Below are 23,433 nucleotides of genomic sequence, written 5' to 3'. Positions count from 1 at the left end.
TTCATAGACATCTAGTCACAAAGTTAGCCACAAAAAGTAAACATAGAATGCTGTCTAATAAAAGCGGCTTAGAATATATAATATAAAACCAGAAAGTTGCATATATCTAAAATGTTGCGTATTAAATGGATAACAATAGGGATGTATCCTTTACAATCTCTATATTACAGAGATGTTCCCAATATTTCTGTGAAAATCTGAACAATAACATATCTAACCCTAGAAAGTTTTGGAAACTCATAAATAACTTACAAAATCCACCAATCCACTCCCAACCCTCCACTGTCAGAAGTTAGAAGTAGCAAATGCCTTTAACAATTATTTTGTCGGATGCTCCACCATTCTGATTGACAAACTAATAAATGGCACGCATCTTGAAACTAGAAATCAGGCCCCACTAAAACAGCTAAGACCCAATATAGAGAAGTTAAATTTTAGACCTGTACCCATCAATGTCGTTAAGAAACACCTTAATAATCTAAAAATGAAAAACCAGTCTGGACCTGATCAAATCCCAGCAATGCTGTTGAAGCTCAGTGCACCGGCAATAGCTAAGTCTGTCACAGCCCTAATTAATGAATCCTTGATGTCTGGATACATACCCAAACTCTGGAAAACTGCAAGAGTAGTGCCTATTCATAAAAGTGGGGAGTTAACCTTGGTTTCTAACTATCGCCCTATATCATTGCTCCTAGTATTGTCAAAAATTTTAGAAAAATGCGTCCATACGCAATTATGCGAGTATTACCAACTTTCTAACTATCTGACCCCTGATCAATCAGGTTTTCGCCCGAATCACTCCACTACAACTGCACTCCTAAAAGTTTGCAACGACATCCAAACTGGCATGGAACAAGGAGACCTAACTGTAGCTATGTTCCTTGATTTTGCAAAGGTCTTTGACACAGTAGACCACGACATACTACTGCTCAAACTAAAAAACTCTGGTATTGCTGATCATCCGTTAACCTGGTTTCGATCGTATGTATCGGATCGATCACAATATGTCTCCATTTCTAACAGTGACTCCCTCCCTCTCCCAGTCACGTGTGGTGTTCCCCAAGGTTCCATTCTCGGCCCCCTACTATTCACATTATTTAAAAATGATCTGCCTAATGTCTGCAAATCCTGAACTGTACACATGTATGCAGATGGCACGGTAATCTATGCAAACAATTCCAATCTGCAGCAGCTTGAAGCAGTGCTCCAAGACCAGTTTACAGAGGTAGAAAAGTGGATCTCAAAAAACAAACTCTTCCTAAACACTGACAAAACAGGCACAATGATCTTTGGAACGAGACCTAAATTACACAAATTACAAAATTCCCATCTATGCATCAAAACAAAATCCAATTGCACGCTGACCGCAGTCCACTCTTTCAAATACTTGGGTATGTTGTTAGACCCTAATCTATCTTTTGGCCTCCACATAGAAAAACTTGCATCTAAACTTTATCCAAAACTAGGTGCCCTGTACAGAAACAAATCTTGCCTCAGCCCTACAGTAAAAGAAAAGATTGTACAGCAAATGCTGATGCCTATCATGGATTATGGGGATGTAGTATACGCACCTGCACCGCAAATTCACCTTAATAAACTTAATACATTGTATAACTCGTTCTGCCGCTTTGTGCTACAATGTAACTACAGGACCCACCATTGTGACATGCTAAAAGAACTAAACTGGCTGTCGCTGGAATCCAGTCGCACCCTCTATCTTTCCTGCCTTGTGTTTAAGAGCCTTTCTGGGAAGCTCCCACCCTACCTGAGCAGAATGCTCTCCCCGGCTATTCCCACCTCCTATAACCTCCGATCCAATACCAGCACATTATTTAGCTTGCCTCAATACAAAAAGAAAGCAGCTCGATCCTCCTTTTCCTACAGAGCACCACAGTTATGGAATGAACTCCCGCACACTTTCAAACCTTCCCCAAGCCTAATATCATTTAAGAGATCCTTCTCTACATATCTCAAAACAGAATGCACCTGTCATGGTTGATTAAATATTTCCTACCTGTTCTATGTTAAATGTTTGCATATATTGTGTATTATTATTGTTTTTGTATTTTATTGTACCCTATTGTACCAATGCAATGTTTTGTGGCCCAGGACATACTTGAAAACGAGAGAAATCTCAATGTAATCCTTCCTGGTAAAATATTTTATAAATAAATAATTTGGTCTCTCAAAATTCTGGTAGTTTCACCTATGTAAAACAGATTACATGAACATTTCATTATGTATACAATCCCCATTTGAGAACATCTCATTGTATCTCTGATGTCTAAAGTCTCACCTGTATTTGGGATGAAAATGCTTTTTACATTTTGTGCTATACCTACAGGCCCTACATGTATGACCCTCTCAACTATTCCTACATTATCTCTTCTAAGAGAGGGACCTAAAAGGGGAAAATGTAAACAGCTTTTTTTCCCTGTCATACATGTAGGGCCTGTAGGTATAGCACAAAATGTAAAAAGCATTTTCATCCCAAATACAGGTGAGACTTTTAACATCAGAGATACAATTAGATGTTCTCAAATGGGGATTGTATACATAATGGAATGTTCATGTAATCTGTTTTACATAGGTGAAACTACCAGAATTTTGAGAGACCGAATTAGGGAAAATCTCTGTAATATAGAGCAAGGCAACCTAGACTCACATCTGTACAAACATTTTAGAGAGACTCATGCTAATAACATCAAACACTTCCAATTTTGGGGTTTGTGCAAAGTAAAAGGGAATTGGAGAGGAGGTAACTTTGAAACAAAACTCTTAAGGAAGGAATCAGAACTGATTTATAAATTAGATACCTTTTTCCCAAAAGGGATGAATTCAGAGTTGGACCTTTCCCCCTTTTTGGGAGTTTAATCAGTAAATAATATCCAATATTAATACAATTATATAAGTCTTTGTGAAAGTATTTTTGGGAATTTCATTTTTTTTAAAAAACCACACATCATATATTATTATGTCGACTGACCCAACATATGTGGCATTCATAAGATTAGATATAAGTAATTTGTTAGGAGTTTATCTAATCTCCATTTGTATAATAATAGTTTTTTTCTTTAATTTATTTCTTGGTTTTACATATACCCTATACATAGAAGCTATATTCTGTACGACTAATAAAACCAAACAATTATATGCTGCACTTTGTATCTATAAAGATAGATATTTCTCTTCTTTTTTCAAATGAGGAAGTATATTAAAGATTTGACATATACCACCTTAAATATTATACCACCATAATCAATATTCAATATACAATTCTCTCAACCAATGGATTACAAGTAGCAAGTTTTTAAACTCTATCTCAAACAAGAATATATCTTAAAGGGACAGTCAAGTAAAAAAAAAAACAACTTTCATGAATTAAATAGGGTATGTAATTTTAAACAACTTTCCAATTTACTTTTATTACCAATTTTGCTTTGTTCGCTTAGTTGAAAGCTAAATCTAGGAGGTACATATGCTAATTTCTTAGACCTTGAAGGCCACCTCTAATTTGAATGCATTTTGACAGTTTTTCACCACTAGAGGGCGTTAGTTCATATGTTTCATATAGAAAACATTGAGCTCAGGCACATGAAGCTCCTAAGAGCAAGCACTGATTGGCTAAAAATGCAAGTCTGTCAAAAGAACTGAAATAAGGGGGCAGTTTGCAGAGCCATAGATACGAGGTAATCACAGAGGTAAAAAGTATATTATTATAACTGTGTTGGTGTAAGGAATCCACTTCGCATTTTCCACTTGTTCCATGTTTTCACAAGTCAGCTGACTTAGGCTATTTAGGTGTTCACCTGTGTGCAAACAGGTGCTTCGTTATTTTCCTTGTAGCAGTTTACAGCTCTCCTGCTCAATGCAGCTACTCGCCTAAATACCAAGCTCTCTCTTTTGGATTACAATTTGTTCATTCAAAATAGAACCAGTTTTTCCTACTGCAAGTTTCTACTATGTTACCTCTCTAAGAAACCAGCTACAAATTATCTGCTGCTTGTTGCTTTATATCAATCTTTGCTACACACAGCCAAGCCTCTCTCACTAAATGGCAGTCTCACTGTAACTGAACAAACAGGATTGGCGTAACATTCTAACTTGGTACATTGCTGAACTGATTTCAACGATCTATAGTAAGTTGGGACTGTTTTCCTCTCACTCCTTACCTGCAAGCACAAGATTTGTTTGTTTCTCAGCGTCTGATACTTTTGTCAGATCTTTCCGCTTGTGCCGCTGTCACTCAGCACATTGACTCCTCCCACACATATTAAATATACTAAAGTTTCTTATGCATCCAGTACTTATCTCTCACATTTGGGACTTCCTTTACTTTATGTACTGAACAATACAGTATACCTGAAGCCTTTTGTTCTGCTTCCTGTTGTTTACCAAATTTGATAACAGAGACAGCTATTGAATTTATACATTACTTTATTTACAAATATTAATTTCCTTTCACTTTCAGGCATACAGTCTATGCTATTTAATAGCCTGTTTAAGAAAGTGATACAAATACATTTTTTCTCAAGTCTGCAGTTGTGATCTTTTGCTCCTTCTTCATCAGGCATTACATAATAACTAAGCCTCTCATATGGATCCAGCAGACCTTCCTAATTTAGTCTATAACCTTTCCCAAAGGGTTGACGAACTCACTAATGGTTTGAGGGAGTTGAGGGTTGAAAATGAAACTTTAAGAAAAGTTATCAAGGACATTGCTCCAGCTAAACAACAAGGAACTGAATCAACTGTTGAACCTCATATCTCTCCACCGGATATCTTCAATGGAGATAGATCTCTATACCGCCAGTATAGGAATGCTTGCCTTCTAACTTTCGATTTAAGGCCTCACACATATCCAAATGATAGAGTGAAGGTACTTACCATGATCACTTATTTACGCGGCGAACCCCGCATTTGGGCTGATACCCTATTCGAATCCAATAGCCCATTATTATCTTGTTTACAGTCATTTCTTGCTGTAATGGATGAATTATATTCTGACTCCAATCTACAGCTTACAGCAGAAGGTAAACTCAGAAAATTGAAACAAGGCAATCGGCCTGTTGAATCATACATTACAGAGTTTAAGCTATATGCTATAGATAGCCAATGGAACTCCATTGCGTTAAGGAACCAGTTTCGTCTGGGCCTGTCTGATAATGTAAAGGATGAGCTGGCTCGAACTGAACTTCCAGATTCCCTGGAAGCCCTAATCCGACTCTCCATGCAAATAGACCGCAGGTTGAGAGAAAGAAGATCAGAAAGGCAATTTGGGGAATCCACACCTAAAAGGTCGAGTCTTACTAACCCTCAGCCAGTCTCTCAGCCTACAAGATCTACCAACCCTGAGGCAATGGAAATTGGTTTCATGCGTGGACCACTTTCTTCCGAAGAAAGATTCAGACGCAAATCCAGAGGTTTATGCATGTATTGTGGTTCTCCTTCCCACTCTATCAAAGATTGCTCAACACTACACAAGAATAAGAACAGTAAGCCATATTACAATTTGAGTTCTATGATTGTGCATGACCAACCTGTTCATTGCCTTTTACCTCTCTCATTACACTGGGACTCCAAGACCATCAAGGAAGAGGCCATAATTGACACTGGAGCTCAAGCAAACTATATTGATGTTTCCCTTGTCACTAAGAATAAAATACCTCTGATTAAAAAAATGTCTCCTGTTTCCATTCGGGTAGTAGACGGCACTGAAATTTCCTCAGGTCCTATCTCTCATCACACGATTCCTATTCTGGTCACCACTCATGAATCTCACCAGGAATACATCACATTTGATGTTATCTCTTCTCCTCTCTTCCCTATTGTTTTGGGGTTACATTGGCTGCGCTTACACGAACCTGTCATTTCGTGGAATACTTTGAAGTTGCATTTCTCTTCTCCCTTCTGTAAACAATCCTGTTTCCGGGACATTCCCCTACTACAATTGTCAGAAACTAAGCAAATACCCCTTGCCTATCAGAAGTTCACAGAAGTGTTTAGTAAAAAGGAAGCAGACTGCCTACCTCCACATCGGTCCTACGACTGTCCCATCGAACTTAAGCCTGGCACCACTCCACCTTTTGGTCATCTTTATCCACTCTGCCAACCAGAGCTGGACCATTTGAAGACATACCTGGATGAAAATCTAAAAAAGGCTTTATACGCCCATCTGTTTCACCGGCTGCTTCAGGATTCTTCTTCGTTAGGAACAAGGACAACTCTCTACGCCCTATCATTGATTTCAGAGAATTAAATAAAATCACAGTGAAAAATAGGTACCCCTTGCCACTTATCCCTGAACTTATTGAAAGGCTTCAAGATGCAACTATATTCACCAAATTGGATCTCAGAGGGGCGTATAATCTTGTCCGGATTAGAGAAGGTGACGAGTGGCTCACTGCGTTTGGACCCGCTATGGTCTCTTTGAATACTTAGTGATGCCCTTTGGCCTAACGAATGCACCCGCCACGTTCCAATACTTTGTCAACGACATTTTCTACGACCTTCTTGACATTTGCGTAGTAGTGTACTTGGATGACATTTTAATCTACTCTAACAGCCTTGAAGAACATATAAAACATGTGAGTTGGATACTCTCTAGACTTCAAGTACATCGCCTTTACGCAAAATTAGAAAAATGCGTATTCCATACTACTCAAATCAACTTCCTTGGCTATACCATTGGTTCACATGGAATTAAGATGCAAGAAAATAAAGTCGACGCAGTTAGAGACTGGCCACAACCAAAAAATAGAAAGGACCTGCAACGTTTCCTGGGTTTCAGCAACTACTATAGGAAGTTTATCAAAAATTTCTCCCTTAAAACCAAACCACTGACCAGACTCACTAGCACTTCTATTCCCTTCCAATGGAATGCTTAAGCTACTCAGGCCTTCAATTCATTAAAAGATTCATTCACTTCAGCACCCATTTTACAATTCCCAGATCCCTCACTTCAATTTGTGCTCAAAGTGGATTCTTCTGACTATGCACTTGGCGCTGTTCTATCCCAAAGAAAGTCTTTAACCCAACCACTCCATCCAGTGGCTTTTTACTCCAAGTCCCTTTCTCCTGCAGAGATTAACTATTCTATTCGTGATAAGGAGCTCCTGGCCATTAAAAGGGCATTCGAGAACTGGAGACATCTTTTGGAGGGTACGGAATCCCCAGTCATCATCTATACTGACCACCGCAATCTAGAGTTTCTGCAAAAAAATAAAACCCTCTCTAGCAGACAAGTTCGTTGGAGCTTATATTTTAGTAGGTTCAATTATCAATTTATATATAGACCTGCTGCCAAGAACGGCAAGGCTGATGCCCTCTCCAGACGAGATCCAAGACCATCTTTTCCTTCTGAACCTACGAGCATTATTCCTGCCGACAAATTCCTCGGTCTCCTACCAACTTTTAACAAACGAATACAAACAGCTCTTCGCTCTGACAATACTATTCCATATGGACAGCTCACTCTGTGAAATAATTTATACTTCCATGGAGATAAAATATATGTTCCAAATATGCTCAGAAATGATCTGATTAAGCAACACCACGACCCCCCACTACTTGGTCACCCTGGTATAAATAAAACAAAGGATCTCCTTTCTAGAAGTTATTGGTGGCCAGATATGTATACCACTGTGAAAGATTATATCCAAAACTGCACAGTCTGTATTACATCTAAAAGGGACAGAAATAAACCCTATGGACAACTTCTACCGATTGACATACCTGAACGTCCTTGGTTTCACATTGGAATGGACTTTATTGTTGGACTTCCTACTAGTTCTGGTTTCAATACCATTTTAGTAGTCACTGATATTCTCACTAAAATGGCTCTCTTTATTCCATTCCATAAAGTACCTACTGCTTCTGAAACTGCACTTCTGTTTCTTAATACTGTTGTTCGTCTCCATGGACTCCCCAGTATCATAACCTCTGATAGAGGTACTCAATTCACCTCAAATTTTTGGAAATCCCTATCAGAACACTTACAAATTGATCATCGGCTGAGTACAGCATTTCACCCGCAAACCAACGGGCAAACCGAAAGACTAAATCAATGGCTCGAACAGTACCTCCGGTGTTACTGCTCCTATCATCAAGAAAAATGGGCTGAATATCTATATTTAGCAGAATTTTCATACAACAACTCTACCAATAGTACAACTAATCTCTCTCCCTTTTATGCTAATTATGCATATCATCCACACTTTAGGATTCTTGACAACACTCCTGTGAATTCACCTGGAGTGGATGACCTCCTAAGAACTATTGTGGAAAATTTCCATCTTCTAAGGAAAAACATTCAAAACGCACAATCCTCTCAAAAGAAGTATTATGACTTACGTAGGAGACCTGCTCCAGCATATGCAGTCGGAGATAGAGTGTGGCTTTCCACTAAAAATATAAAAATTCCAGTTCCCTCAAAGAAGCTTTCTGGTTTGTACATTGGCCCTTTCACGATTACTCGTGTTATCAATGTTAACGCAGTCACTCTGGACCTACCTCCTTCAATACCTATCCACCCAACCTTCCATGTCTCGCTTCTTAAACCAGCTACTAACACTAGCTCTACTTCCATCGTTCTCCCTCCTCCAGCTCTACCCTTGGATTCTGATGTCTTTGAAGTCCAAGACCTCCTTGACTCCAGAATTTGCAATGGGGAATTGCAATACCTCGTAAGGTGGAAGGGTTACTCTCCTGATGAGGATACTTGGGAGCCACATAACCTGATTAATGCACCTCGCCTCCTCTCCCGATTCCACAGACGTTACCCTACGAGACCCAGGCATCAAGCCGAGGATCAGCTTCCTTGAGGGGGGGCATATGTAAGGAATCCACTTCGCATTTTCCACTTGTTCCATGTTTTCACAAGTCAGCTGACTTAGGCTATTTAGGTGTTCACCTGTGTGCAAACAGGTGCTTAGTTATTTTCCTTGTAGCAGTTTACAGCTCTCCTGCTCAATGCAGCTACTTGCCTAAATACCAATCTCTCTCTTTTGGATTACAATTTGTTCATTCAAAATAGAACCAGTTTTTCCTACTGCAAGTTTCTACTATGTTACCTCTCTAAGAAACCAGCTACAAATTATCTGCTGCTTGTTGCTTTATATCAATCTTTGCTACACACAGCCAAGCCTCTCTCACTAAATGGCAGTCTCACTGTAATTGAACAAACAGGATTGGCGTAACATTCTAACTTGGTACATTGCTGAACTGATTTCAACGATCTATAGTAAGTTGGGACTGTTTTCCTCTCACTCCTTACCTGCAAGCACAAGATTTGTTTGTTTCTCAGCGTCTGATACTTTTGTCAGATCTCTCCGCTTGTGCTGCTGTCACTCAGCACATTGACTCCTCCCACACATATTAAATATACTAAAGTTTCTTATGCATCCAGTACTTATCTCTCACATTTGGGACTTCCTTTACTTTATGTACTGAACAATATAGTATACCTGAAGCCTTTTGTTCTGCTTCCTGTTATTTACCAAATTTGATAACAGAGACAGCTATTGAATTTATACATTACTTTATTTACAAATATTAATTTCCTTTCACTTTCAGGCATACAGTCTATGCTATTTAATAGCCTGTTTAAGAAAGTGATACAAATACATTTTTTCTCAAGTCTGCAGTTGTGATCTTTTGCTCCTTCTTCATCAGGCATTACAGTTGGTTATGCAAAATTGGGGAATGGTTAATAAATGGATTATCTACCTTTTTAAACAACAAAACTTCTGGTGTTTACTGTCCCTTTAAGATTTAACTTATACCACCTTAAGTATTATACCACCTTCAGAAGCAATCTACATATCTTTTGTCAACCAATGGATTAGAAGCAGCAGATTTTTAAACTTTGTGTCCAGGAACAGCTGTTATCTTGAGAAAGCCCATACCACGGGTGAAACGCGTAGAAGCTGAAGCTGTTTACCTGCAAACACTTATCAGTGATTTAAATCTAGGTACCTAGTTTTCCCTCCCGTGATACACGTTAAGAGCGGGCGTCCCTGTCTTATCCTATCCTAGACCCATCCGGATCGTATTGAGGATTTATAGAAGCATTCAGAAGCCTGTGATACATTGTCTTACACTGTATACATGAATGATTCATCTATTTGATCACATTGTGGCTACATTATCTATGTGGAAATAACGATACAACAACTATATAACAGACTATAAACACAGTTCAAAAACGCCTAAGGTTTATTGCCATACATTGAGGCTACTTTTATCCCAAGGATTTAAAGGAACTGAACTTTGTACGTTTTTTTTACATATTATATATTTTTTTTGATGCGCATAATGCGTATACATTAAGGTGGTATATTAGGTCTTATTTCCGCTTTTTTCATCTTCTATTTTATATTTTTAGTTTTGGTATGTTTGTTTTTTAAAGAGTGTATACACAGATATCATATGTTGAGATTGCAAGGGAGACGTCCCTATTGTTATCCATTTAATACGCAACATTTTATATATATGCAACTTTCTGGTTTTATATTTACTTTTTGTGGCTAGATGTCTATGAATAAACGTGGTTTTTACTTATATCCATATCATTATTATATCCATCTTTAGGGAGGTGGAATAGGAGTGGCTAAAATTGTACTCAGCGCTGTTCTTATTTGTTTGCTCCCATATTAATTTCTTACATGCTGGTGAGAGTTCATGAGGCCCCACCCGTTTGGGGTACATTTTTTGTTTAAAGGATCTTTTTTCCTGTTCCTCATTATCCACTTGTAGCCTTCTAAACACCTCACCATTTGGTTATACTATAAACTGACGTATGTGTGAGATGGTTTATAGGAATGTATATCCCATATGTAACAGCTTGTGGACTCTCGCTACTATTAAAGAAATACATTTTTCAGGTAAGTTCTTACGTAAATTATGTTTTTTTTCTTTTATAACTCAGACAGAACTTTCAATTTTAAACAATTTTCTAATTTACTTCTATTATCAAATTGTCTTCGTTTTGTTATCCTTTGTTAAAAAGCAGAGGTGTAAGCTCAGGAGCGTGCACGTGTCTGCAGCACGCGTTATACATTAGAGCACTAGATGACAGCACTAATGCCTGCTTCAGGCATGTGCACGCTACTTATCTAGGTATCTCTTCAATAAAAAGTAAAATAAGAACGAAGCAAATTTGTTAATAGAAGTAAATTGGAAACTGTTTTAAAATTGTATTTTCTATTTGAATAATGGAAGAAACATTTTGGGTTTCATGTCCCTTTAAGGCTCAGGAGCACTATATAGCAACAGTGTCTGTAACAATGTTATACATTGTTGCAAACCCTGCTGCCATATAATCCTCAAGACATGTGTACGGCCTTGAGCCTAGCTAGAAATGTTCTTCAACAAAGGATTCCAAGTGAATAAAGCTGTTTTTATAGCAGATGGAAAATGTTATTGCACACTGTATCTGAATTGTGACTAAAGGAACATTGTAGTGCATAATTACATCATCTTGTTATTTTAGCTCTAATGACCCTGCAAGTCTATATGCTCAACCTCTGCAAAGGTGTTAAACACAAAGTTAAAGTCCCAGTCCAAAGCCACAAAGAACTGCTGGTCTAAAGCAGACACAACTGATGAAGAAAGCAGCAGTTGTCTGCAGCTCTCAAATGGGACTATTGTATACCCCTTTAAATTCGCTCCTGGAGTGTTATATAACAGGACAGATATGGTTATTATGTTATTTATTACACTTAAATTCCACAACAGATCTTTTATTTATTAAAAGGTTTTTATTATTTTTTTCTTAAGGACTCTAGCGTATATCTTGCTGGTACTGACGAAGGTTATATTCACAAATGCTCCTGCTCGTATAATGAACAGTTTCTTGATACATATCGTGGACACAAGGTAATACATTCAATTCAGATACCAATCATGAAAATTGTTCCATGGGTCTATACATATATCCCTAATTATTGCAGGGGGTACAATTATGTTGCATAATGGCACCTATTACCATAAATATAATTTATCATTAAACAAAAACATTCATCTTCAATAGAAGCACATTCTGTAAGTTGTTCTGGGGTGGAACAAATTAATTATAGACCAAAGGGATTATGCAATTACACAATTTATTATTAGTTATATTAAAAATAGGAACAAATATGCAATTACTTGATTAAAGTGCCATAAAACATTTTGAGTTATGTGCATATTATAAAAGGGTGAACTGAGGTAAAACATTGTGTGTAAAAAAGTGTAAAATAAAGTCTATAAGTATTTTAATAAAATTTCCACAAATCTGCAAAATTACTTACACTTTAGTGTTGCCAAATGTTGCCTTCTCCACCACCCCCACCCCCTTATCAGTGTCCTACTCCAAACCTTGTGGTATCATATAACAACAAGGGTTGTTGAGCAGGGACAGCAGGTACTGCTAGTGTTTGTTGCCAAGATTGCTCGTTTCCATGGGGATGATGTCACATGCTTTGTGAAAACTTCAGCATTATACTGTGCACTGGTTTAGTCAGGCATCATGTGGCTCTGTCCCCTACTGTGCACGTGCATGAGTGCATTCTGCAGATGCTACTGCCTGTATAGCACCTTCCATATATGTAAATGCCCAAGGGGTTAATGGGGGTTAAAACCGTTTTGCAGGTAAGCTTTGGCTGCATTATATATTTAGAAATGTATGTTAGTTCATACTGTTTTATATCCCTTTAATAAATACAGAAGCAAATTCTATTCAGTCTATTAGTTGCAAAACTATTGTTGAAAAAAAGTATTCAAATTATATTCAGTTTACTATTTGCAAATAAATTATATTCAGTTTACTATTTGCAAATAAATTATGTTCAGTTTACTATTTGCAAATAAATTATATTCAGTTTACTATTTGCAAATAAATTATATTCAGTTTACTATTTGCAAATAAATTATGTTCAGTTTACTATTTGCAAATAAATTATGTTCAGTTTACTATTTGCAAATAAATTGTTCAGTTTACTATTTGCAAATAAATTGTTCAGTTTACTATTTGCAAATAAATTATGTTCAGATTACTATTAACAAATAAATTATGTTCAGTTTACTATTTGCAAATAAATTATGTTCAGTTTACTATTTACAAATAAATTGTTCAGTTTACTATTTGCAAATAAATTATGTTCAGTTTACTATTTGCAAATAAATTATATTCAGTTTACTATTTACAAATAAATTGTTCAGTTTACTATTTGCAAATAAATTGTTCAGTTTACTATTTGCAAATAAATTGTTCAGTTTAGTATTTGCAAATAAATTATGTTCAGATTACTATTTACAAATAAATTATGTTCAGTTTACTATTTGCAAATAAATTATGTTCAGTTTACTATTTACAAATAAATTGTTCAGTTTACTATTTACAAATAAATTGTTAAGTTTACTATTTGCAAATAAATTATGTTCAGATTACTATTTACAAATAAATTATGTTCAGTTTACTATTTGCAAATAAATTATGTTCAGTTTACTATTTGCAAATAAATTATATTCAGTTTACTATTTACTAATAAATTATGTTCAGTTTATTATTTACAAATAAATTATGTTCAGTTTACTATTTGCAAATAAATTGTTCAGTTTACTATTTGCAAATAAATTATGTTCAGTTTACTATTTGCAAATAAATTATATTCAGTTTACTATTTGCAAATAAATTATGTTCAGTTTACTATTTGCAAATAAATTATGTTCAGTTTACTATTTGCAAATAAATTATGTTCAGTTTACTATTTGCAAATACATTATATTCAGTTTACTATTTACAAATAAATTATATTCAGTTTACTATTTGCAAATAAATTATGTTCAGTTTACTATTTGCAAATAAATTATATTCAGTTTACTATTTGCAAATAAATTGTTCAGTTTACTATTTGCAAATAAATTATGTTCAGTTTACTATTTACAAATAAATTATGTTCAGTTTACTATTTGCAAATAAATTATGTTCAGTTTACTATTTGCAAATAAATTATATTCAGTTTACTATTTGCAAATAAATTATATTCAGTTTACTATTTGAAAATAAATTATGTTCAGTTTACTATTTGCAAATAAATTATATTCAGTTTACTATTTCCAAATAAATTATATTCAGTTTACTATTTCCAAATAAATTATATTCAGTTTACTATTTGCAAATAAATTATGTTCAGTTTACTATTTACAAATAAATTATATTTAGTTTACTCTTTGCAAATAAATTATATTCAGTTTACTATTTACTAATAAATTGTTCAGTTTACTATTTGCAAATAAATTATGTTCAGTTTACTATTTGCAAATAAATTATATTCAGTTTACTATTTACAAATAAATTATGTTCAGTTTACTATTTACAAATAAATTATATTCAGTTTACTATTTGCAAATAAATTATATTCAGTTTACTATTTGCAAATAAATTATATTCAGTTTACTATTTGCAAATAAATTATGTTCAGTTTACTATTTGCAAATAAATTATGTTCAGTTTACTATTTGCAAATAAATTATATTCAGTTTACTATTTGCAAATAAATTATGTTCAGTTTACTATTTACAAATAAATTATTCAGTTTACTATTTGCAAATAAATTATGTTCAGTTTACTATTTGCAAATAAATTATATTCAGTTTACTATTTGCAAATAAATTGTTCAGTTTACTATTTGCAAATAAATTGATCAGTTTACTATTTGCAAATAAATTGTTCAGTTTACTATTTGCAAATAAATTATGTTCAGATTACTATTTACAAATAAATTATGTTCAGTTTACTATTTGCAAATAAATTATATTCAGTTTACTATTTGTAAATAAATTTTGTTCAGATTACTATTTACAAATAAATTATGTTCAGTTTACTATTTGCAAATAAATTATATTCAGTTTACTATTTACTAATAAATTATGTTCAGTTTATTATTTACAAATAAATTATGTTCAGTTTACTATTTGCAAATAAATTGTTCAGTTTACTATTTGCAAATAAATTGTTCAGTTTACTATTTGCAAATAAATTATATTCAGTTTACTATTTGCAAATAAATTATGTTCAGTTTACTATTTGCAAATAAATTATGTTCAGTTTACTATTTACAAATAAATTATGTTCAGTTTACTATTTGCAAATACATTATATTCAGTTTACTATTTACAAATAAATTATATTCAGTTTACTATTTGCAAATAAATTATGTTCAGTTTACTATTTGCAAATAAATTATATTCAGTTTACTATTTGCAAATAAATTGTTCAGTTTACTATTTGCAAATAAATTATGTTCAGTTTACTATTTACAAATAAATTATGTTCAGTTTACTATTTGCAAATAAATTATGTTCAGTTTACTATTTACAAATAAATTATGTTCAGTTTACTATTTGCAAATAAATTGTTCAGTTTACTATTTCCAAATAAATTATATTCAGTTTACTATTTCCAAATAAATTATATTCAGTTTACTATTTGCAAATAAATTATGTTCAGTTTACTATTTACAAATAAATTATATTTAGTTTACTCTTTGCAAATAAATTATATTCAGTTTACTATTTACTAATAAATTGTTCAGTTTACTATTTGCAAATAAATTATGTTCAGTTTACTATTTGCAAATAAATTATATTCAGTTTACTATTTACAAATAAATTATGTTCAGTTTACTATTTACAAATAAATTATATTCAGTTTACTATTTGCAAATAAATTATATTCAGTTTACTATTTGCAAATAAATTATATTCAGTTTACTATTTGCAAATAAATTATGTTCAGTTTACTATTTACAAATAAATTATGTTCAGTTTACTATTTGCAAATAAATTATGTTCAGGATACTATTTGCAAATAAATTATATCAGTTTACTATTTGCAAATAAATTGTTCAGTTTACTATTTGCAAATAAATTATGTTCAGTTTACTATTTACAAATAAATTATGTTCAGTTTACTATTTGCAAATAAATTATGTTCAGTTTACTATTTACAAATAAATTATGTTCAGTTTACTATTTATAAATAAATTGTTCAGTTTACTATTTGCAAATAAATTATATTCAGTTTACTATTTGCAAATAAATTATGTTCAGTTTACTATTTACAAATAAATTATATTCAGTTTACTATTTGCAAATAAATTATATTCAGTTTACTATTTGCTAATAAATTGTTCAGTTTACTATTTGCAAATAAATTATATTCAGTTTACTATTTGCAAATAAATTATATTCAGTTTACTATTTACAAATAAATTATGTTCAGTTTACTATTTACAAATAAATTATGTTCAGTTTACTATTTGCAAATAAATTGTTCAGTTTACTATTTGCAAATAAATTATATTCAGTTTACTATTTGCAAATAAATTATGTTCAGTTTACTATTTACAAATAAATTATATTCAGTATACTATTTGCAAATAAATTATGTTCAGTTTACTATTTACAAATAAATTATATTCAGTTTACTCTTTGCAAATAAATTATATTCAGTTTACTATTTACTAATAAATTGTTCAGTTTACTATTTGCAAATAAATTATGTTCAGTTTACTATTTGCAAATAAATTATATTCAGTTTACTATTTACAAATAAATTATGTTCAGTTTACTATTTGCAAATAAATTGTTCAGTTTACTATTTGCAAATAAATTATATTCAGTTTACTATTTGCAAATAAATTATATTCAGTTTACTATTTGCAAATAAATTATGTTCAGTTTACTATTTACAAATAAATTATATTCAGTTTACTATTTGCAAATAAATTATGTTCAGTTTACTATTTGCAAATAAATTATATTCAGTTTACTATTTGCAAATAAATTGTTCAGTTTACTATTTGCAAATAAATTATGTTCAGTTTACTATTTACAAATAAATTATGTTCAGTTTACTATTTGCAAATAAATTATGTTCAGTTTACTATTTACAAATAAATTATGTTCAGTTTACTATTTGCGAATAAATTGTTGAGTTTACTATTTGCAAATAAATTATATTCAGTTTACTATTTGCAAATAAATTATGTTCAGTTTACTATTTCCAAATAAATTATATTCAGTTTACTATTTGCAAATAAATTATATTCAGTTTACTATTTACAAATAAATTATGTTCAGTTTACTATTTACAAATAAATGATATTCAGTTTACTATTTGCAAATAAATTATGTTCAGTTTACTATTTACAAATAAATTATGTTCAGTTTACTATTTCCAAATAAATTATATTCAGTTTACTATTTGCAAATAAATTATATTCAGTTTACTATTTGCTAATAAATTGTTCAGTTTTCTATTTGCAAATAAATTATGTTCAGTTTACTATTTGCAAATAAATTATATTCAGTTTACTATTTACAAATAAATTATGTTCAGTTTACTATTTACAAATAAATGATATTCAGTTTACTATTTGCAAATAAATTATGTTCAGTTTACTATTTACAAATAAATTATGTTCAGTTTACTATTTGCAAATAAATTATATTCAGTTTACTATTTACAAATAAATTATATTCAGTTTACTATTTGCAAATAAATTGTTCAGTTTACTATTTGCAAATAAATTATATTCAGTTTACTATTTGCAAATAAATCCATGGAAAGTCTAGTATAATAAAAAGACTTTTATTTTAAAAACTATAAAACACAACGTTTCACGATCTGAACTGACCGTTTCATCAGGTGTAGTACATAATTAAAATTCCACGGCTTTAAATACACTCCTCGGCATCCTTGAGGTTTCACTGCGCTTGCGCAAAGGTCTCCCATGCTTATTCAGTGTAGCAATGTTTACCGCTCCTGATTTGTCCATATGTGTCCAATCAGACTCAACAACGGAGTACCAGCCTCCAAATTACGGCTATATTGTAGTTACATTCGGCAACCATATTTCAATATTGCTAGCTCCGATCTAATGTAAAATATAAAAATAAAATAACGGCCCCCTCATCTTGGAGCAGTCCCTGAATACGTGACCCTCAAAATTTATATGGATCATGTTAGAATCTTCGCAGGAGCACAGTGTAAAACCCCTTACAATCTGACAGTCTAATCATACAGTGTCTATATCGAAACTTCATATTTCGATGTGTATATAGCTGATAATACAACCATATCTGCAAATATATATTAAACAATTACTACTCCCTATAAATCTATCATTCAAGTGAGTAGGAATGTCTATATGTGGTACATATAAAACAGTAAGCATCATATCAACCCGAAAAGTCAAGCAAATATAGATATATTCTCCGTTATACATATAAAGTATTATCATCACAGGAGTATATTACCAATCTATCTAAACCAAAACATAGCACACTAACTCAGAACACACAGCTATATATAGTGTCTCATTAAAGAGTTCCCTCTATCTTTTTATATACAGTGGCCCAATATGATTCTATTAGCAATCCTCCATACTCCACTATCTACCAAAAGTATGTTTCCCAAACTGTATATCCAACTAGGCATATATCTATTACATGGATATTTCCAACCTAAACTAGATAAGGCCGACCACTAGTTATTAAATGCTGCAATATCAATATTTTCGTTTAACCCATAAGGGTTCAGTGTTTTCATTTTCCAAATCCAGTATGTCTCTTTTTCTCTGAGGTGAAGGAGTCTATTTCTGCCCCATTTTGGATTAACTTGTTCTAATGGAAAAATACTAAAGATATCTGTTTCTCCCATATGGCACTTATTCCCATGTCTGGGTATACTCTGATTTTGTTACCCTATTTTTAAGGTTTCTCATATGTTCCCCCCATCTTTTTTTCAGGGGTCTGGAGGTCCTTCCAATGTATTGAATCCCGCATTTACACTCCAGTAGATACACAATAAAGGAAGAATGACAAGTAAAATGTGTTTCAATCTCAAATACCTCTTTTGTAGCAAAAGAGATCATTATTATTTTCTTTCCTGAAGTGGAATCACAAAGACCACATTGGGATCTCTTACATTTATAGAACCCCGGTTTACCCAAAATCTTATTGGTTGTATCTATATCTTTATTTCCTGATGAGCGTTTCTTCATTAGGATCTTACTAGGCACCAAACTATTTTTAATTGTTGGGTCTCTTTTGAAGGTGCAAATAGGCTGTTCATCTATATAATCCTTCAATAGTGGGTCTCTCTGAATTATAACCATTGTCTATTTAGTATTTTCTTAATCTTCTTGTAATTGTTATTGTATTGAGTAATTGTCAGGGATTTTTCCCTGTTTTGTTTGCCATGTGCTGCTGGCAGCCATTTTACTCACCTCTGTTGCTGACTCTGGTGCATACTGTGTGATGCTGCTCAATTCCTGCACTTCCTTTTATGGCCAGACTGGTATACATCATCCGTGTGAGACAGGATGCAGTCTCAGAATTGTGATGTCATCACTTATTATTTAAAGAGCCTCTGTTCAGTATGCTTTGCCCTTGCGTTGTCTCAGACCTGTTTGTGAGAGCTCCTGTGTATTACTTGGCTGTCTGACATCCCTCCTGGTTCCTGATCCCTGGTTTGTTCCTGACTCTGCTGTTCTCCTTGTTCGTGATTCCGGCTTGTCTGACTACTTACTTTGCTCCAGACTTGGCTCGTCTGACTACCAGCTCTGTTTTTATTCCTGGCTTGTTACTTGTGGACTTTTTATTATTTTTTGCTATTAATAGGTGTGATTCATTTTGCACTTCTCGTCTCAGTCTGATTCCTGGCACCCTGACAGTAATAATTCTCAACCCATTTTTGTTTTTCTTCTTATCTAAAGGAACACCTTTGCGTTTATAATCCTCTTTGGTGGATATACTCATTGTGTCCTTCTCCATACCACTATGTCTCACTGTCTTACTTAGGAATTCACTCCTATCTTTATTGCGGGCTCTTTTATAGCTCTCTTCAATTAGTTCAACCGGATATTGTTTCTCCATAAATCTTTCCTTCAAAATCATAGATTGTTCATCAAATGTACTAAGGTTCGTGCGATTCCTCCGAATCCTTCAAAACTGATTATATGGAATGTTAGTCTTCTCGGGTTTATAGTGATTTATATTGTAGTTCAGTTAACTATTCGTGTCAACTGTTTTAAAATAAGTTTTCGTGTTGATATTGCCACTAATGTCCCATTCTAGAATGAGATCTAAAAATTCAATAGTTTTCTCCCCTATTTCTTTCATGTAATTGGCAAGAGTCCATGAGCTAGTGACATATGGGATATACAATCCTACCAGGAGGGGCAAAGTTTCCCAAACCTCAAAATGCCTATAAATACACCCCTCACCACACCCACAATTCAGTTTTACAAACTTTGCCTCCTATGGAGGTGGTGAAGTAAGTTTGTGCTAAGATTTCTACGTTGATATGCGCTTCTCAGCATTGTTGAAGCCCGATTCCTCTCATAGTACAGCGAATGTCAGAGGGACGTGAAGGGAGTATCACTTATTGAATACGATGATTTCCCTAACGGGGTTCTATTTCATGGGTTCTCTGTTATCGGTCATAGAGATTCATCTCCTACCTCCCTTTTCAGATCGACGATATACTCTCAAATTACCATTACCTCTACTGATAACTGTTTCTGTACTGGTTTGGCTATCTTCTATATGTGGATGGGTGTCTTTTGGTAAGTATGTTTTTTATTACTTAAGGCACCCCAGCTATGGTTTGGCACTTTATGCATTTATATAAAGTTCTAAATATATGTATTGTACTTATATTTGCCATGAGTCAGGTTCATGTATTTCCTTCTGCAGACTGTCAATTTCATATTTGGGGAATATAAACATCTTTTAAAAATGAAATTTATTTCTTACCTGGGGTTTAGTCTTTTTTTCAATTGACTACTTCTTACAAATTGCGGCCGGTATTAGGCCCACGGGTGCGACAAATGCTAAACTTTATTGCGTCATTTTTTGGCGCGAAAAGGTACGTCTATGACACAAGTTCGTCATTTCCGGCGTCATACTTGACACCGAGACCTTTCACACGGTTGCATCATTAGTGTGTCATTTCCGGTTATTTTTTGGCGCCAAAAAAGTTTAGTTACGTTGTGCGTCATTTTTGGCGCCAAAAAATAACCGGAAATGACACACTAATGATGCAAACTTTTTCATTATTTCAATACCCCATTGATGTTTGCCTCTTGATTTTTTCTCTATCAGAGGGCTATGCTATTTGCATTTTTTCCCATTCCTGAAACTGTCATATAAGGAAATAGATCATTTTGCTTTATATGTTGTTTTTTTTCTTACATTTTGCAAGATGTCTCACTTTGACCCTGCCTCAGAAGCTTCTGCTGAAACATTGCTGCTTGACATCGGTTCTACAAAAGCTAAGTGCATTTGTTGTAAAGTTGTAGAAATTATGTCGCCGAATGTCATTTGTAATAGTTGTTTTGATAAACTTTTACATTCAGATAATGTGTCCATCAGTAATAGTACATTGCCAGTTGCAGTTCCTTCAACTTCTAATGTGCATAATATACCTGTAAAATTTTAAAGAATTTGTTTCTGATTCTATTCTGAAGGCTTTGTCTGCATTTCCACCTTCAAATAAATGTAATAGGTCTTTTAAAACTTCTCATTTTGTTGATGAAATTTCAAATGACCAACAATATGATAATTTATCCTCTTCTGATGAGGATGTATCTGATTCAGAAGATCCTCCTCAGACATTGACACTGACAAATCTACTTATTTATTTAAAATTGAGTATATGCGTTCTTTATTAAGAAGTGTTAATTACTTTGGATATTGAGGTAACCAGTCCTATTGATGTTCAGTCTAATAAACGTTTAAATGCTGTTTTTAAACCTCCTGTGGTTTCTCCAGGAGTTTTTTCCTATTTCCGATATGATTCTAAGGAATGGAATAAGCCAGGTACTTCTTTTATTCCTTTTTTAAGGTTTAAAATATTGTATCCTTTGCCAGCAAAATTTATAGAGTTTTGGGAAAAGATCCCCAAAATTGATGGGGCTATTTCTACTCTTGCTAAACGTACTACTATTCCTATGGAAGATAGTACTTCCTTTAAGGATCCTTTAGATAGGAAGCTTGAATCTTATCTAAGGAAGTCCTATTTATATTCAGGTCATCTTCTCAGACCTGCAATTTCTTTGGCTGATGTTGCGGCTGCATCAACTTTCTGGTTGGAGAATTTAGCGCAACAAGAATTGGATTCTGACGTATCTAGCATTATTTGCTTATTGCAACATGCTAATCATTTTATTTGTGATGTTAGATCCATGTCTTTAGCTATATTAGCTAGAAGAGCTTTGTGGCTTAAATCTTGGAATGCTGATATGACATCTAAATCTAGATTACTATCTCTTTCTTTCCAAGGTAATAATTTATTTCGTTCTCAGTTGGATTCTATTATTTCAACTGTTACTGGGGGAAAAGGAGTTTTTCTGCCTCAGGATAAAAAAACCTAAGGGTAAATCTAAGGCTTCTAACCGTTTTCGTTCTTTTTGTCAGAATAGGGAACGAAAACTCTATCCTCCCCCCAAGGAATCTGCCTCCAATTGGAAACCTTCCTCAAATTGGAATAAATCCAAGCCTTTTAGGAAACCAAAGTCAGCCCCTAAGTCCGCATTAAGGTGCGGCCCTCATTCCAGCTCAGCTGGTAGGGGGCAGATTAAGGATATTTGGATAAAATCTGTTCAAAATCAATGGATTCAGAGCATTGTCTCTCAAGGGTATCGAATAGGATTCAGAGTAAGACCTCCTGTGAGAAGATTTTTTCTCTCACGTATCCCAGTAAAATCCAGTAAGAGCTCAGGCTTTCCTGAAGTGTGTTTCAGACCTGGAGTCTTCAGGGGTAATCATGCCAGTTCCTCTTCTGGAACAAGGTTTGGGGTTTTATTCAAATCTATTCATTGTCCCAAAGAAGGAAAATTTATTAAGACCAGTTCTGGATCTGAAAATTTTGAATCGTTATGTTAGAGGACATTATATGTCTACAATAGACTTGCAGGATGCATACCTTCATATTCCGATTCATCCAGAACATTTTCAGTTTCTGAGATTCTCTTTTCTAGACAAGCATTACCAATTTGTTGCTTTTCCATTTGGCCTAACAACCGCTCCAAGAATCTTTTCAAAGGTTCTGGGTGTCCTACTCTCTGTAATCAGAGAACAGGGTATTGTGGTGTTTCCTTATTTGGATGATATCTTGGTACTAGCTCAGTCTTTACGTACTGCAGAATCTCACACGAATCAACTAGTATTGTTTCTTCGGAAACATGGTTGGAGGATCAATTTACCAAAAAGTTTCTTGATTCCTCAGACAAAGGTCACCTTTTTAGGCTTCCAGATAGATTCAGTGTCCATGACTCTGTCTCTAACAGACAAGAGACGTTTAAAATTGGTTGCAGCCTGCCGGCACCTTCAGTCTCAGTCATTCCCTTCAGTGGCTATGTGCATGGAAGTTTTAGGTCTCAT

At 33.7% G+C, this 23,433-nt stretch overlaps 1 protein-coding gene across 1 annotated transcript in view; it reads left to right on the top strand.

The window, feature by feature from the left end:
* Positions 1 to 23,433, top strand: part of DNAI4 (dynein axonemal intermediate chain 4) — a 603,028-nt gene that overhangs the window by 430,499 nt on the left and 149,096 nt on the right. The window contains exon 13 of the mRNA XM_053693220.1: positions 11,779 to 11,877. Coding sequence (XP_053549195.1) covers positions 11,779 to 11,877 — 99 coding nt within the window. The remainder of the gene's footprint in view (positions 1 to 11,778; positions 11,878 to 23,433) is intronic.

The sequence above is a fragment of the Bombina bombina genome, chromosome 10 (genome assembly GCF_027579735.1).
Source record: "Bombina bombina isolate aBomBom1 chromosome 10, aBomBom1.pri, whole genome shotgun sequence".
In the NCBI taxonomy this organism is placed as follows: domain Eukaryota; kingdom Metazoa; phylum Chordata; class Amphibia; order Anura; family Bombinatoridae; genus Bombina; species Bombina bombina.
Note: the sequence above shows the minus strand (reverse complement) of the source record. Positions and strands in the feature narration are given on the sequence as shown.